The sequence below is a fragment of the Carcharodon carcharias genome, chromosome 32 (assembly GCF_017639515.1).
Source record: "Carcharodon carcharias isolate sCarCar2 chromosome 32, sCarCar2.pri, whole genome shotgun sequence".
In the NCBI taxonomy this organism is placed as follows: domain Eukaryota; kingdom Metazoa; phylum Chordata; class Chondrichthyes; order Lamniformes; family Lamnidae; genus Carcharodon; species Carcharodon carcharias.
In genome coordinates, this window is record NC_054498.1 from 24962134 (window position 1) to 24980433 (window position 18300).

At 43.5% G+C, this 18300-nt stretch overlaps 1 protein-coding gene across 1 annotated transcript in view; it reads right to left on the bottom strand.

The window, feature by feature from the left end:
* Positions 1–16476: 16476 nt before the first annotated feature.
* The window catches only part of slc28a1 (solute carrier family 28 member 1), a 68909-nt gene continuing 67085 nt past the window's right edge, over positions 16477–18300 (bottom strand). The window contains exon 18 of the mRNA XM_041178475.1: positions 16477–16671. Within this exon, the coding sequence (XP_041034409.1) occupies positions 16551–16671 (121 nt within the window). The 3' untranslated portion in view covers positions 16477–16550. The remainder of the gene's footprint in view (positions 16672–18300) is intronic.

Below are 18300 nucleotides of genomic sequence, written 5' to 3' on the forward strand. Positions count from 1 at the left end.
TAATGCCATTTTGGGCATGCACTGTTAGCAGCAGACATTCTCCAGATCTGGTGCAGCAGATTGATGCAGAGCCACCTCTGCTTTGCCCCATTGATATGTCTTTGTCCCCGCCTCTGAACAGTACACTCTGCTGCATAAATGGAGACCTTTCCCGTTTCCCACAACAACCATTGTTGGGCCTATTGGAACAATAGTGCCTGTTAATGCCAAATCAGCAGCTTCGTGCTCTGGCCCCATGCCCGCTAGAAACTGGATGAAGACAGTCCAGATCCATTTCAGATAGAATCCTTAGAGCCATCAGATTGAGGAGACCCAGCCACCTCATCTATCTAGACTGGATTTGAATCAGATTTATAAACTGAAGTGAGAGGGAATGAATTCCCACTGCTTTTCTCATCATCAGTTCTGGGATTTCTGTCAACACTTCTGTCAAAATGCTGATGATCAATTGGATGAATCTCGATGAAAACTCTCTCCAGTGCTGCACAATGCAGCTCCTCAAAACACAATTCCCCACTCCTTATGAAAGTTTTTCTTGTAAGACTGACTCTAGCAGTTTATTGCTTCAAATATCAATGAACAAACTTGTCCCATCTAATTAAGGCACAGTGCTTGTAATGTGGACCAAGAAATATAAAACTTAAAGCAAATCAAACTAGTTTACAATTTTCCTTCTTTACGGAATATCTTTGTGATAGTCATTATTTTTAACAAAAGATTCTGATTTAATAAGCAATGAATTATTGTTCTGAATTTGAAAATTGATATATCTTTGTCAGAATTCACTGTCCTTATACTCAGTTTTTCTATTATTCTTGAATTCTCTCTCTCACACACACATAAGTAAATGGTCTTGTTCACATCAAATCATATATGCAACAACTTGCATTTATATAGTGCCTTTAATGTAGTAAAACATCCCAAGATTTTTCAGCAGAGGAAAGCAGACAAAAATTGATACTAAGACAAAAAAGCAAACTTTAGGACAAATGACCACAGGGTTGGCTAAAGAGGCAGGTTTTAAGCTGCGTCTTAATGGAGGAGAGAGATGTGAAGTTGCGGAGGTGCGCAGAGTGAAGGCATGGCTACTAATGATGGGGTGAAAGGAGCGGGGAATGCGTAAGAGGTAGGGTTGGAGGAACGCAGAATTCTTAGAGGATTGTAGGTCTGTAGGTTACAGAGATAGGGCTGGGGAGACCATGGAGGAATTTGAACATGAGGATGAGGAGCTTAAATCGAGAGCTTGGTGAACCAGGAGCCAATCTACAGAGAGAGAGAGAACTTCAATTTGCGACTTAGTTGCTAAATGAACAACCCATTAAATGTAGTCATTTATATTGCTTTTCCCTGTCAAATTGACCTCAGCCTACCTTAGCTAAAGTTCCAGTGTTTTAACCTTTTTTCTAAAGATAAGACCCTGATAATGTCAATGCTTCTCACCTTTGCTTCCTGTCTGTCAGTGTTGACAGTCATCTGTACTTTTCCATCACTGGACAGGAGGGCTTTCAAAAAGTTATTTTTAGTATGCTATATGAATGGCCAATCTCACTGTCAGTCATATAAAGAGTTCAGGAAGTCCTAGATGAATTGTTTGCAGAGCATTATGCTGATGTGTTCATGGAGTTTAAGCACTTAAAAAATTACATTCACACCATTGAAAGGACAGAGAATGGAGATTCCAGTAGTTGTAGGCGTGTGATGGGGCTAATAGTCTCCTTTGTGTGGTTGAATTGTATGATCTATCATCGCTGATCCTTTTTTACTCATCCAATTGAATGACAGCTTAACTCATCATCTCAAGTGCTAGGCCCCTCAGAGAGGCACTATACAGCCTGGCATTATACACCTATAGATTCTTGTACAGGTAACTTTAATAATTTTCTTGCTTATTTAACATTAATGCTTTTATTGCATTATAAATATTTTCCAGCATTAAGTTCCTCAGTCATTCTGGCTGAAAGGGTATTCAGAAAGTATTTAGAAGAGGTTAATTGACTCCCCCTTCTGCTTCCTCTCACTGATACCTTCCTGCTGATTACCCAGTGCTGATTGTCAGCCTTTTTCTAAATATTGGTGGGTTCCAGACCTGTTAACTCATGATTGTGACATTGTTTTATGAATATGCAGTTTCACTTAATTGAGTGCGAGTGTGATACAGAAATTTTCAAGACTTCTGAGGTGTGACAGTTGAAATGTGAAACCTGATTCAAGACATTGATGGATATTTTGGTCTATCTCCCATGGCATTGCTCACAGACCCAGATAGTTATTGCCCTCTTGTCTCTGTGTTGTAAGTTCCTTGTATGCATACACTTCCCTTTGCTTATATCTGTGTGTCTATCTCTCCTTGCTGTTTCACCCTCCATTTCCCAATCTCTTCTGTTTCTCTTCTCTTTGTTCTGTCTCTTTCTCTTGCTTTGTGCAGTTGCCTCAGCCCCCTTCAGTTTTTCTGTGTCCCTTGTGTTTTTACAGATGGGAGTTAGTGGCAGTATAGCAGAGAATGTGTTTCTTTGTACTGTGTAATGTAAAGAAATCAACTGCTACTTGTAACATTAGCACTGGGGAAATTCAGGCAAGGTGTGAAAGGCTTCATTGTAAAGACTGAGATCAAAACCATTTGACCAAGAAGGGAGGGTTTAGAAGTAACGAATGCTCAGGGTGGATGATGAAGGAGAAAGTGGTGGAAGAATCAGACACTGCTTTAGACTAGCAGTTCAGTGGTGTGTTTTGCATTCACGGTCTCAGTTATAATTAGTGAGAGAAATAGGTTGTTTATTAGCAAAAGCAGACTAAGGACCAATGAGGGCATTGACCAGTGGTAGGATACTCTAGAAGAGAACAGGGGTGAGTTGGTGGCAGTGGCTGATGGGTTCAAAGCAATGGGCGCTTGAGTTATTTGGGGCAGGAGGTGTTATTAGTGAGTGGGAAATAGTGAAGGTCTGGCATTCAGAGTAGAAGTAAGATGGGAGGACAGGGTGAGAATACTTGTTCTTTTTTATTCTTTCATGGGATGTGGGTGTCACTTACAATGCCAGTATTTGTTGCCCAGCCCCCAGTCCTAATTGTCTTTGAATTGAACTTTTCAGAGGATAGTTAGGAGTCAACCACATTGCTGTGGGTCAGGAGTCACATGTAGGGATGGTAAATGTATTAAAGGACATTTTAATACCAGATGGGCTTTTACAACAATTGACGATAGTTTCATGGTCACCATTACTGAGACTAGCCAGATTTATGGATTGAACTTAAACTCCATCAATTGCAATGATGGGATTTGAACCCATGTCCCCAGAGCATTAGCCTGGGCCTCTGGATTATATGAATATGCAGTTTCACTTAATTGAGTGCGAGTGTGATACAGAAATTTTCAAGATTTCTGAGGTATGACAGTTGAAATGTGAAACCTGATTCAAGACATTGATGGATATTTTGGTCTATCTCCCATGGCATTGCTCACAGACCCAGATAGTTATTGTCCTCTTGTCTCTGTTGTAAGTTCCTTGTATGCATACACTTCCCATTGCTTATGCAACACCTGCCCCTTCACTTCCTCTCTCCTCACCGTCCAAGGACCCAAACACTCCTTTCAAGTGAAGCAGCATTTCACTTGCATTTTCCCCAACTTAGTCTACTGCATTCGTTGCTCCCAATGTGGTCTCCTCTACATTGGAGAGACCAAACGTAAACTGGGCGACCGCTTTGCAGAACACCTGCGGTCTGTCCGCAAGAATGACCCAAACCTCCCTGTCGCTTGCCATTTTAACACTCCACCCTGCTCTCTTGCCCACATGTCTGTCCTTGGCTTGCTGCATTGTTCCAGTGAAGCCCAACGCAAACTGGAGGAACAACACCTCATCTTCCGACTAGGCACTTTACAGCCTTCCGGACTGAATATTGAATTCATCAACTTTAGGTCTTGAGCTCCCTCCCCCATCCCCACCCCCTTTCTGTTTCCCCCTTCCTTTTTTTTTCCAATAAATTATATAGATTTTTCTTTTCCCACCTATTTCCATTATTTTTAAATATTTTAAAATCTTTTATGCTCTCCCCACCCGCACTAGAGCTATACCTTGAGTGCCCTACCATCCATTCTTAATTAGCACATTCGTTTAGATAATATCACCAACTTTAACACCTATGTGTTCTTTTGTTCTATTGTTGTTGACATCTTTTGATGATCTGCTTCTATCACTACTTGTTTGTCCCTACAACCACACCCCCCCTCCACTTCTCTCTCTCTCTCTCTCTGCGCGCCCCCCCCCTCCACACACCTTAAACCAGCTTATATTTCAACTCTTTCTTGGACTCGAACTCAAGTTCTTTCGAAGGGTCATGAGGACTCGAAACGTCAACTCTTTTCTTCTCCGCCGATGCTGCCAGACCTGCTGAGTTTTTCCAGGTAATTCTGTTTTTGTTTTTGCTCTGGATTACTAGTCCAGTAACATTACCACTACACCACCATCTCTCTGCTGTGCTCTCAGTTTTAGATATCTGCTGTTAAAGTTTTTTCAATTCAAAAGAGGAAAATCTGGCAGACAGCATAACACGCTTATAATATGCATCCCACCCCACCCCCACCACAAGCCACCTCCACTCTCCCCAAAACCCCACCTCCCCATGCCTCTCCCAATTTATCCTACCCTGCAACCCCTTGACCCAATATTCACTCTGTCCAGGCGATCTAACACATCAAGTTCAGGATCAGGAGAGTTTCCCCCGAGGTCTTTCATATTTCGTGAACAGGAGGTTTAATCAGGATAATTCCAGGGATGAAAAAAATTCATTTATGCTGTGATTATTCTCCTTTGAGTAGAGAAGGTTAAGGGAAGACCCAGTGGAGTTATTCAAAGTGAAGCAGGATTTTGACAGGGGCAGTAATGAGAAACTGGTTCCTCTGGCAAGTGTGTCAATGACCACAGAGTCAGGGTCAGAGTTCAAATAATTGGCAAAAGAGCCTGAGGGGAAATGAGGATAAACTTCTTCACGTGGAGGGTTATTAGCTGAAATCAGATCCCATAGGAACTTGCAAAAGACAATTAAACACGTGCTTGAAGAGAACTAATTTGCAGGATTACGGGGAAAAAGCTGGGATGTGTGACTAAATTGGACAGCTGTTTCAAAGAGCCAGCATGGCAGGCTGAATGGCCTCCTCCTTCTGTACTGTAAAATTCGACGCTTCTCATCATTCTCAGACTGTTAGAGAATGTTTAAAAATCAGGCTTGGTGTGGAACGAAGAAAAAACACTGTCTTCACAGTTGTCTGATGTGACAATTAACTGTTATCTGATCAAAGCAACTGTATGTTACATTAAGACTATTTAGACAATTCCTGTTCAATTATAACTATAATACAATGGAACCCCCTTTATATAAAGTATCTAAATTACATTAACACAATGTCATTATGAGGAGTTTCATTATATGAAGAATGAAATGAATAACTATTTCCACCAGGAATTTAGAAATGTTTCACTATTTGGGAGTTTAATTATCAAGGGGAATTCTGCTACAAAGGAGACTTTATTCTAAATCTTATTCTTTTGCTGTAAAATTCTAAAAGGCTATTCATTATAAAGGGTGTTTCATTGTAACAATTTCATTATAACAGAAGCTTGATTTTCAACGCATTGACTATGTTAATAATTGTGGTAATGAGGTTAATATGCACATCCCTCAAACTCAAGTCTTTTCAAATTCACATCACTGTGTATCAGACTAGGAGAAAAGCAATAAAATATTGTCCAACTGAATTTGCAATTGATTGGGTGTTTCTTTTAGTTAAAAAGCCATCAGTATGTGTTCAAACCAGCTTCCCTCTACCACAATGTATTCAAAAAGAAAAGAAGCACATTGTAGAACAAGCTAATTCAAGGCCTGACTGACCCCACCTCAGTTCTCTGCCCCTCAGTGATCATGCTCCAAATCCCTTCCCTAAGTCTCCTTTCTTTTCTGCCCCAGCAGGTCTTTCAAAGTTGAAACCCCAATGTGCATAATCTTTAAAGGCAACACAGTTATACAGCAATAATGTTAACTGTAATTATTAAGTTGTTCTGAACCAGTGTTCAACAACTGTGCTGGTTCAGTTTGAATTCTGACTGTGCTAAAACAAAATAGTGGACAGGCTAATACTACACTGTTACATCCTGTAAAATGTTTGTGTCCTTTTGCCTTCTGTAAAAATGTCCATACCCATGTTCAGTACATCTACCAGTTTATATGTAATAAACCAGATCTTTTTTATTCAATCATGGGACATGGGCGTCACTGGCTAGGCCAGCATTTATTGCCCATTCCTAATTGCCCTTGGTGAGCAGCCTTCTTGAACTGCTGAAGTCCATGTGCTGTAGGTACACCCACAGTGCTGTTAGGAGGGAGTTCCAGGATTTTGATCCATTGACAGTGAAGAAAAAGTGATATATTTCCATGTCAGGAAAGTGAGTGGCTTGGAGGGGAACTTCCAGGTGATGGTGTTCCCATGTATCTGCTGCCCTTGTCCTTCTAGATGGTAGCGGTTGTGGGTTTGGCAGGTGCTGTCTAAGGAGTCTTGGTGAGTTCCTGCAGTGCATCTTGTAGATGGTACACACTTCTGTCACTATGCGTCGGTGGTGGATGGAGTGAATGTTTGTGGAAGGGGTGCCAATCAAGCAGTCTGCTTTGTCCTGGATGGCTTCTTGAGTGTTGGAGCTGCACTCATCCAGGCAAGTGGAGAGTATTCCATCACACTCCTGACTTGTGCCTTGTAGATGGTGGACAGGGTTTGAGGAGTCAGTAGGTGAGTTACTTGCTGCAGGATTTCTAGCCTCTGACCTGCTCTTGTAGCCACAGTATTAATATTCCATTATTATCCACTTCAGAGAGAAAGAACGAAAGACCTACATTTATATATCACGTTTCATAACCCCAGGATGTATCAAAGTATTTTATAATTAACCAGGAACTTTTTGAAGTCTAGTCACTGATGTAATATACAAAATATGGCAGCTAATGTATGCACAGCAAGGTCCCATGAATGGCAACAAAATAATGGCCAGATCATCTGTACTTAGTGTTGTTGTTAGAGGAATAAATATTACCTAGGACACAAGAGAGAACTCCCCTGCTGTTTTTGAAAATAGTGCAACTGGGTCTTTTGTACCTAACTGAGAGAGCACCACCTCCAACAATGCAGCACTCCCTCAATACTGCACTGCAGTATCAGCCTAAAATTTGGTGCTCAAGTCTCTGGAGGAGGCAATGAAACACAACCTTCAGACCCAGCAGCAGGAGTGCTACCGACCGAGCCAAGGGTGACGCTTAAAAGCACCGTCTGCCCCCACCAACTGCCTGTCACACCAATGGCAGCTCCCAGCCTCTGGAGTTTACCTGTGTGGAAGTCACCAAAATAGTGACTGCTTGAGGATGTGCTGTGTGATAAGGACAAGTCTGCACCCTGAAGCAGTTCGCTCTGACTGCCTCTCTGTGTTCCGTGTTCTCCTCCAAACACCTAGGTGCTCCTGGAGAAGAAGCATGGGTTGTTCGCCATCACGCTTGAGGCCTGTGACTGGTGGGCTCCTTGGCTGGAGGGCATCGTAGACACTGGGAATAATATTTGATCAATTTTCCTTGTTTAATAGTTTAATTCCTTATTGGATTGCTCCTGTAGAAATGGGTAATTTCTGTTTGATATTTGTTTGATAACACTGGGGCAAACCTGAGTCCAGTTAGAAAAGGCATTGTGCACCAGTTACAACCCGTGAAAATGTATCCTGGACACCAGGGACAATAGTATTATTTTGTTTGATAATTTTATGGTGTCCTTTTGTTTAACTTCTGTTATTACTTATGCCTCTTTTTAAAAAAAGGTGAACATTTATTATTAATTTCCTTCATTTGATATTACAGGTTAAAGAATAAACTGAAACGGCATCTGCACAGATTCAAAGTCAAATCCACTCTTTATTCAAGGCAACTGTTATGATTTTTCTTTACAATGCTCTGTTAAAGATTAACTGCCTATTAAGTAATTAGTTCTTTGGCAATTCTAATTGAATCAATAACGGTTTGTTAGTCACAATTATCTCGGTAAATATAGCTCCAGGTTTTTCTGACTCAAAGCTCTGAGGTTGCTATTTGTGTGGATATTCCGTCTGGTTTGATAAGGCGGTTTCCACTTTGAAGTAAGAATAACGAGGCAAGGCAAATAAAGCACCACTTGGAGACACTTATTTAAAGCTGTGGCAGCGTAAGCTATCAGGCACATGTCTAGCTTGGCCTAAATAGCCAAGTGGTTATGGTACTGGGCTTGTAACCCCAAGATCAAGAGATCAGGCACATGTCTAACCACACACTGGTGGGACATTAATCAGTAACTTGGTCAATTGGGAGTTCAGACCTGCGTCAGAGTGAGTTATTGATCTGCTTTCTGACTGGCTGCCATCAGACTGATCCATTTTATTTTCTTTTTTGATGATTGCACACTTTGTTGGGTAACAGCCCTTGCAAAGAGCACTGTGCAGGTGAAAACTTCCTGAGTGCAAAGCTGGAATCCTCATACAGTTTACGGCCTGGGGTGGCCAACCCTCCAGGAGTGTCCCTAGAGTCCCCAGAAATTGATCCCAAGGGCAGTGGAGCGAGGAATCCTTGGGGGAGAATTACTAGGATATTAACAAGATTATGAATTTTATTGCCGACATTGTCTTTCCCTTAGTGGTTATAAGGAAAGATGTTGGAGGCGGGGGTTGAAGGGCTGTTTAGCTAAAGTTGAGAGTCATGCAGTCAGCAGCAAAGACCCTGATTGTTTCTCAACTGGAAGATGGTGAGTGTGAGGACAGACATGTTGCCAGACTGAGAGGAGGGTGGAGGGGCAGTTGGCGAAGGAAGACATGAGATGAAACCACCAGGGACCCTATCATGGCTGGGTGACTATGGGACACAATCACAGATGCCCACCGGCTGGCTCACCACTGGATGTGGCAAGTTATAGCTGGCCTTATTGCTAATGATGCCCAAATTGCTATTTCCCGTCACCGGCATGCATATTTAGTTTGCCTGGCTCTTTGGTTACGTATGATTGGTGTCTGGCCTCTGGGATTTGTCCAGGTGAGGACTCTATTTTCATGGACAAAGTAGCATCAAAGTACGAGTTAGTTCCTGCACTGGACAATATAAGACCTGATTAGTTGAGAGGAGAGATTGGCAGGAATGCTGGGTTTATAATGGAGCTGCATATAGGCTGCATATAGTGACATCACTATTCCAGATCAGAAAGAGATGATTGGATAACGGTCCTGTCAATCACACCCAGAAGCCTCATCGCTGTAAGTGACTGGGATTGATTCCGTGTACATTGTGTAACGATCTTCCACTCACTGTATTTCGCTGGATATACATTCGAGCTTTTATTGGGAGAAGTCACTGTGATTTTGTCCATGAATTCACTTTGCTGTAGTGTGTGTTTATTCTTTAACTAGACTCTGTAGACTATTTGCTGTAGCTCACTGCTTAAACAGTTTGTTTTCTGAGTCAATAGACTGTTCTGTGAGTTCTGCTGTAAGTCCCGCACTGCCTCCAGCTCATGGGCTGACACAGTGATGTCAATTGACAGTCTATTCCAGTTACTGTGGAAACCGTTTTAGGTGTACTCAAATGCAACCTTCATTGGTAAATGAAAACCAGTTTGAAACAAGTATCGAAGCAGCAAAACATTGTATTTAATTGACAAAGCCAAAAATACTTAATTCAACAAAATTTTAGTTTGACCCTTGTGAAGCCAGTTGGCACCTAAATGGCAGCTCTGGCAGAGGTAGCACCAAATTTATTTTAGGTACAGTTTACCCCAGAGTGGCACCAGGTCCTATTACAGGAAACCTGTGCTGAGGCATCTGGCATTCATTCACGCATAATTTTACGTTGCTGTCCTCTCAGCAGAGTCAGGTATTGGTCAGCAGATAAGCTGCTCACCTCCAAGTCAGAAGATTGAAGTCCCTCCAGAGATTTGAGCACATAATCCAGTCTGTCGCTCCCTGTGGAGCACCGAAGGAATGCCGCAATGTTGGACGTGCCGGCCTTTGGATGAGGTGTTAAAACTGAGGTTGCATCTGCCTTCCCGAGCAGAATGGAGGAATTCTCTGCGGTATTATTCTTCCGCCAACATCACTATCTGGTCATTTATCTTATGCTTTTTTGTGGGATCTTGCTGTGTCATTTTTCCTACATTCCAACAGTGACTAGATTAGACTTCAAAAGGCACTTAATTGGTTTGGGATATTCTAAAGTTGGGAACGGCACTATAAATAAATATACATCTTTCTTTAGGCACCTGGAAAGCAAGGCAGAAAATTCAGGAACAGAGCAGTTCAGGCACAGAACATGGACAAAGGAATGGCATCCAATTTCATGTGCCTTGTGCCTGTGTTCAGTTGCTATTTGAGTGCTAAACACAGAACAATCTGCTGTATAGTCCCAAATGAAGGTTCCCACCAACACCATTATTCAGTTGATGGTCAAGGAATGGGTCCTAATTGCTTCCTTACGCTGCAGATGCACTTGTCTTACTGGCCACCCCCTGCACCAACGGAAAAGAATGACTGGTGATACCCACAGCTATACCTGACTGAGCCACTAGAGGGTGCAGCAATGTAGCTCGCATGCATATGAACGTCAAATATTTCTGCAGAGGGATTGCCTCCTTTGAGAGTGGTTCCAATTATAGAGACAGTCTGGCTGTAGAAAAATCTGTCTAGGCAGAATACCATGTCAGCCCCCTGGGAAGACAGGTATAGCTGTTGGGAGGCTACATCTGTGAAAAACCTTTGGAAGCAAAGAACTATTGAAATTGGTGGTAACAATCTGAGCAAAAAATTGGGAAGAAAAGGATGAATCTCCTTTAAGAGAAAGGATCCAACAGCTGAATAGGGGAACACCTGTTTCACATGGCCCGAAGCATCTGGAGCCTGCTGTGCCATTCATTAAGATCATGGCTGATCTGATTGTGGCCTTAACTCCATTTTCCTGTCTGGCTGCCATAACCCTTGACTCCCTTGGCTGTCAAAAATCGATACTACCCAGTGCAGTCGGGTATTCTGACTGCACCTCTGACAATGCAGCACTCCCATCAGTTCTGATATCGACTTCCAAGTCTTGGGAGAAACTCGCCCAGGATCGCTGCACCTGGTGCAACCAAATAAAAAAAGCAAACGCATATCAGGAGCAGAGAGAAAATGCAAGGAGGGGAAATCCCCAGCCAGTAGCTGGTCCAAAACTCAGTCATCTGTGTTATCCTGTCCTAATTGCAGCAGAACCTTTCAGGCACAGATTGGCCTTAGTGGTCACTTACATACCCACCGGAACCCTACCAACACTGCAGATGATGAACACAGTCACCTTCACCTCAAAGGACAAAGAAGGTACTCCATCAGTATTTCAGCTGAGACACTCACCCGAGTCTTCAGGCTCTCATCCCCAAAGGGGCTTCTATATCAAGTAATTGAGCATCAGGCCTAATGAGCAGGCCTCAGTCGCAACAAGTGATGGGGAGCCCCAATTCTCTATAGGGAGAGGTGCTGAGCCATAGAAGGGACAATCCGCTATTTATACATTTGCTGCAAGAATTTTCATTCTCAGTTACTGGGAGTCGAGAACTATCCCATTAAATGCCAGAAGGGATGCCAGCTCCTCTGAATGCTCATTTTAAAACTGTTAGCATAACCAGGCCTGTGTAAATGACCGTGAAACATTCTATCACTAGATCCTCTGATCCCTCTCTATACCAATATGCTTACTGCAATTTATAAAGAGCCGGAACCTGAACTCCCTACACTGGATCAAATGAGTTGTAATTTCCATACATTGCAACAGTGACTACACTTCAAACAGTTACCTCAGTGACAGTATGATGCTTTGAGGTTGTGAAAGGTTCTGTATAACTAGGAGATCTTTCTCAACTTAATACACAATATTGGTGACTTCAAATGACATGTAAGATTCTGAGGGAGTTTGACAGGATAGATGCTGAGAGGATGTTTCTTCTTGTGGGGGGTATCTAGAACTAGGGGCACAGTTTCAAAATAAGGGGTCTCCCATTTAAGACTGAGATGAGGAGGAATTTGTTCTCTCAGAGGGTCTCTAATCTTTGGAGAACAGAAGGAGGTTGACCCATTGAATATAGTCAAGACTGAGGTAGACAGATTTTTGATTTGGGAATCGGGATGGAAGAAGGGAAAACGCAAAATCAGGCTCGATTCTCATGTTGTGGAGTCACAGAAATGATCAGAACAGGGGATGGCCCTTCAGCCTCACTCTTTTATCGCTGAGCCACTTACCCTTCGCAAAACAGTGGGCAATAGACAAGCCGTGTGTGAGGCTTAGCTGTACTTCCCTCACCTGCAAGTTATCAAGTTGTGGGTTTGAGAGACTCACCTAATTGCCACTTTATTGGCTTGGCCTAAATAGCCAAGTGGTTATGGTACTGGGTTTGGAACTCCAAGATCAAGAGTTCAAGCTTGGCCTAAATAGCCAAGTGGTTATGGTACTGGGTTTGTAACCCCAAGATCAAGAGTTCAAATCTCACAATGGCAAACTATGAAACAATGTAACTTCATCTGAAACAGATGGAAACAGGTTTACTCAAAAGAGTATCAAGAGTTCAAATCTCACAAAGGCAAACCATGAAACAATGTAACTTCATCTGAAAAACAGATAGAAATGGGTTTGTACTTGAAAGAGTTACAAAACCTTTGCTGACACTCTAGTGCAGCACTGAATGTGTGCTGCATTGCCAAAGGGGCAGTACTGAGGGGAGTGCTGCACTGCCAGAGGGTCAGTACTGAGGGGAGTGCTGCACTGCCAGAGGGTCAGTACTGAGGGGAGTGCTGCCCTGGCAGGGGCAGTACTGAGGGGAGTGCTGCCCTATCAGAGGGTCAGTACTAAGGGAGTTTTTTTATTTCATGGGATGTGGGCATTGCTGGCTAGGCCAGTATTTATTGCCCATCCCTAATTGCCCTTGAGAAGGTGGTGGTGAGCTGCATTCTTCAACCACTGCAGTCCATGTAGTGTAGGTACACTCACAGTGCTGTTAGGGAGGGAGTTCCAGGATTTTGACCCAACAACAGTGAAGGAATGGCGATATATTTCCAAGTCAGGATGGTGCGTGGCTTGGAGGGGGTTTTCCAGGTGGTGGTGTTCCCATGCATCTGCTGCCCTTGTCCTTCTAAGTGGTAGTGGTTATGGATTTGGAAGGTGTTGTCTAAGGAGCCTTGGTGGGTTCCTGCAGTGCATCTTGTAGATGGTACACACTGCTGCTACTGTGCGTCAGTGGTGGAGGGTGTGAATGTTTGTGGATGGGATGCCAAAGGGCTGCTTTGTTGTGGACAGTGTCAAGCTTCTTGAATGTTGTTGGAGCTGCACTAATTCAAGCAAGTGGAGAATATTTCATCACACTCCTGACTTGTGCCTTGTAGATGGTGGACAGGCTTTGGGGAGTCAGGAGGTGAGTTACTCACTACAAGATTCCTACTCTCTGACCTGCTCTTGTAGCTGCAGTATTTATATGGCTGGTCTAGTTCAGTTTCCAATCAATGGTAACCCCCAGGACGTTGATAATGGGGGATTCAGTGATGGTAATGCCATTGAATCTCAAAGGATGATGGTTAGAGTCTCTGCTGTTGGAGATTGTCATTGCCTGGCACTTGTATGGCACGAATGTTACTTGCTATTTGTCAGCCCAAGCCTGGATATTGTCCAGGTCTTGCATTTGGACACTGACTGCTTCAGTATCTGAGGAGTTGCGAATGGTGCTGAACATTGTGCATTCATCAGTGAACATCCCCAATTCTGACCTTCTGATGGAAGGAAGGTCATTCGCAAAGCAGCTGAAGATGGTTGGGCCTAGAACATTACCCTGAGGAACTCCTGCAATGATGTCTTGAGCTGAAATGATTGACCTCCAACAACCACAACTATCTTCCTTTGTGCTAGGTATGACTCCAACCAGCGGAGAGTTTTCCCCCTGATTCCCATTGACTCCAGTTTTGCTAGGGCTTCTTGATGTCATACTTAGTCAAATGCTGCCTTGACGTCAAGGTCAGTCACTCTCAGCTCACCTCAACTCAGTGCTGCACTGCCGAGGGTCAGTACTGAGTGAGTGTTGCACTGTCGGAGAGTCAGTTCTGAGGGAGTGCTGCACTGTTGGAAGGTCAGTGCTTTGGGAGTGCTGCACTGTTGAAGTGTCACTACTGAGGGAATGCTGCACTATTAGAGGCTCAGTACTGAGGGAGTGATGCACTGTCAGAGAGTCAGTACCGAGGGAGTGATGCACTATCAGAGGGTCGGTACTGAGGGAGTGCTGTACTGTCAAAGGGTTGGTACTAAGGGAGTGATGCACTCTCGGTGATGTAGTCTTTTGGGTGAGATATTAAACTGAGGCCCTGTCTCTCAGATTGAGGTAAAAGACCCCATGCCACAATGTCAAAGAAGAGCAGGTGAGTTATCCCCAGTGTACAAACTAAAAATTGATTCCACAACTAACATCAGTAATAAAGCAGGTTTTCCAATCATCAATTCAAAAGGAAATTGGATAAATACTTGAAAAGGGGGAGGGGAAATTGCTGAATGAACGAGAGTGGGACCAATTAGAAAGCTCTTTCATAGGGCTGGCACAACACAGGGGGACTTTAAAGCCCTTTGTCTCTGCAGTATGATTCTACTGGCATGGGCTCTTGGACATTTCTGCCAAATCCTTTGTTTATGATCTCAGGTTGGTATTTTGAAGCCTATGCTTTGATCTGCCAATTGACAGAGTGCTTGGAGGTCATGGTGTCCCTGGTTCTGTCAACTTTACTGATGGCTGCTTCAATCCACAGGAGACCATTGTTAATGTTCATGCCAATAGGGCATTGGGTGAGGGGGTGGGGGGGGGGGGGGGGTTGAAATTCTGCCTTTACCTGCACATGTTCAGCATGACAGCCTCAGAAACTCTGGGAGACAAAATACTGGCAAAGATGCCACTTTGTAGTGTTGCCAACTCTGGTTGGACATTTCCCTGGAAGCTTCATCATATGACCCTCCAAATGTTCCACCCCCATTCTCCTGCCATTGGTTCCCCAACCTGTCCATCCTCGCAATGCACTACGTTCCTGCAAACTATTTGAAAGCGAGCAGACGCTCCATGATCTGATTGGATGATCCTTAACTGTCAATCAAGCAGCCTTTTATCCCATCTCTCTTGCCTTTATAATGGAAATGTCGAAATAATTTTTTGAAAAAAAACAAGTTTTTTAATCCCCAGGAATTTTTCCCTCAGGATTTCCTTTGCTCTCTGCAATGTCCTGGAGACTAACCTTCAATTCCCAGAGACTCCAGGGCAATAATGGAGGGGTTGGTTATACCTATTTTTAACGGGGTTCCTGCAGTGATCTCAGATATAGAGGAGAATCTCTCCCCTCCCTCATCATGGAAATTCATCACCTTGTACCTTAGCAGACCTCATTTGGATAGGATCAGCTGGGTCCTAATGACTTCAGCCACTCCATTAATCTGCATTTTGAATTCTTGAACTGAATCAATTAACGAGATCATTTGAACTAGATTTACTCCTTGGGGAAAGATCCCGAGTGAATGGAGCTGATCCTCTGGAAAAGTCCCAGCCATGAATAGTCCAGCTTCTGATTGGGTGCTTGCTGTGACTGGTGCTAACTCTATGCTGCAAGATATAAAGACTTACAGCTTGGGCCAGAACTACAGAGAGGTCATAGGTCAAACTGTTCCAAGAATGGCTTCATTCATGGTTAGCACTGCTCACTATTCATGAGACGCTTGACAGCCTGGTTATCCTGGGATATGATTACTTATTGTTCTCAGGGTCTCCATCATTGTTGGGGACAGATTGACAAGGCATTGATTATGTGTGTAGGTCAGGACAGGGATCCTGTTAACATTCACCACTGTAAGGACATTGGCATCTTGTCCCCATAGCTCTCCTAACAGATTGATGAATAGGCTACGCAGGAATTATTCAGATGTCACTGCTTGTGTGTCATGGTCTCCCTTTCCCTGCTGCGATCCAACACAATCTGGGCACCTTCTGATGTTACTGTCTCTCGTTCTCCTCACCCTCCCACACAGATGCCTCCAAGGCTGCTGGAAGTGGGGATAATCAATGGTTTCAAAAGGAAATTGGGTGGGCACTTGAAGGAAATAAACTTGCAGGGCAATGTTGATAGAGCAGGTGAATGGGACTGACTGGATTGCTCTACCGAGAGCCGGCATGGATTGGATGGACCGAATGGCCTCCTCAGCTCTCTCGACTCTATGAGGCTCACAGTGATAATGTCACAATGTGTAGGCAGACCACATTAAAACACAATAAATAGACAAAAAAATTCAGTTAATCAGGTCCTGATGGACAGTCACTGCTGCACTTGTAACTACACGTACATGTGACAGGACTCAGAACTCCAGTCCTCGTCCTGTGGAGGATCTCCACATTTCAGGGTTGCATGATTTATCATATTAAGAAGCAAATGTTTATTTGGTTTGTAGATGTTATCTTCTTCACAAAGGGAAAATGCATCAATTCATATCATACAGACACTATTGTTATACAGACCACAACAGTTATTCAAAAATGTTACACTCTGATTGACACTTGACCATTGTCCAATGAAAGAAATCGTTCCATTTCCACTGGTCAGCACACTGTGGAAAGAAAAGGAGGGTCAGTTCTGACGGACAGTGACGTAGCAACAAGAACACGAGAGTGTGTAGCAGGAAAAGGCCATTCAGCCTAACCCCCGCATCAAACTTACAACATTTGAACTTATTATGCCTTGAAGCAATGACCTTGCAGACAGCTCTTTAATGAGGGCTGCTTTCTGTTGTGCGGTTACTTTGAGGCCCATATGTTAGCTCTCTTTGGCACTGTTTGTCATCTCTGTAGGTTGGCATCTGCGAGGTTTGGTTTTTGGCAACCTGAGACACTGCGGCAAGTCATGAATCATTGGCTTGGAATTGCTTCAGATGATCCAGAGAAGATGGCAGCAAGATTATGGGAGAGGGAGATGGCAGATCCCACATAGTGGGCCGCATCGTAAATTAGGTGGTGTCTCCAGCAACAGCTGCCTGGTCAAGACATCCACTGGATCTTGGACTGGCAGTGCCTGGATATTTAGCCAGCGAGATGGGGCAATATTGTCAATGTGTTCAGGCCTGTAACATGTGAGGCTGGAAGTTAGTTTGGGGGCAGGTGGGTGGTCATAAGATGTGTGGAAGGGTGAATGGTGGAACGACCATGGATTGTGCATGTTTTGTATCGTTTTGGATTTAAATATAATAACTTGGCTTTATTTTTTTTAACTTTGGGAAGAGAAGCATAATGAAATTATCAATGTTTGTGCTGCACAGCGATATTTCACTTTGGTCATTGGGAACTAAATGGATGTTTGTTCTTTCAGAAAAAATGTAGAATTGAGGATCTGATGGAATGTGAGTAGTCATTCTAGGAGACTTGAGAAGTGGTGTTTCTTGGAAAAGACAGCACTGAACAGAAAAGGATCATGGGAGTGTTAAGCCAAATAATTCCTGAGACCAGCTTGCATTTCTCTGCTGGGAGTATAGACCCCTCTCCTGTCTCTCCACATGTGAAACCTTCCTGCCTCCACCTAGAGCTGACCATTACTGTTTTAATCTAGCTCACCAGAGTTCTAATTTAAGAAAAAAAAACCTGCAAAACAGGAATTGCTGGTAAAAAGTTGGCATTCCAGGTGTGAAAGAACAGTTATCAACCAAGTAACATCTGCGTCACACAAGTGTCAGGCAATGACATCTCTACCAAGGGAGAATCCAACCATCTCCTTTTGATGTTCAATGGCATTACCATCGCTGAATCCCCCAATATCAACAACCTAGGGGTTATCATTGACCAGAAACTGAACTGGACTAGCCAATTAAATACAGTGGCTACAAGAGCAGATCAGAGGCTAGGAATCCTGTGACGAGTAACTCACCTCCTGACTCCCCAGAGCCTGCCCACCATCAATAAGGCACAAGTCAGGAGTGTGATGGAATACTCCCCACTTGCCTGGATGTGTGCAGCTCCAACAACACTCAAGAAGTTTGACACCGTTCAGGACAAAGCAGCCCATTTGACTGGCATCCCATTCACAAACATTCACTCCCTCCACCACCAGACACACTGGCAGCATTGTGTACTATATACAAGATGCACTGAAGGAACTCATCAAGGCTCGTTCATCAGCACACTCCAAACCTGTGATCTCTACCACCTAGAAAGATAAGGGCAGCAGATGCATGGGAACACCATAACCC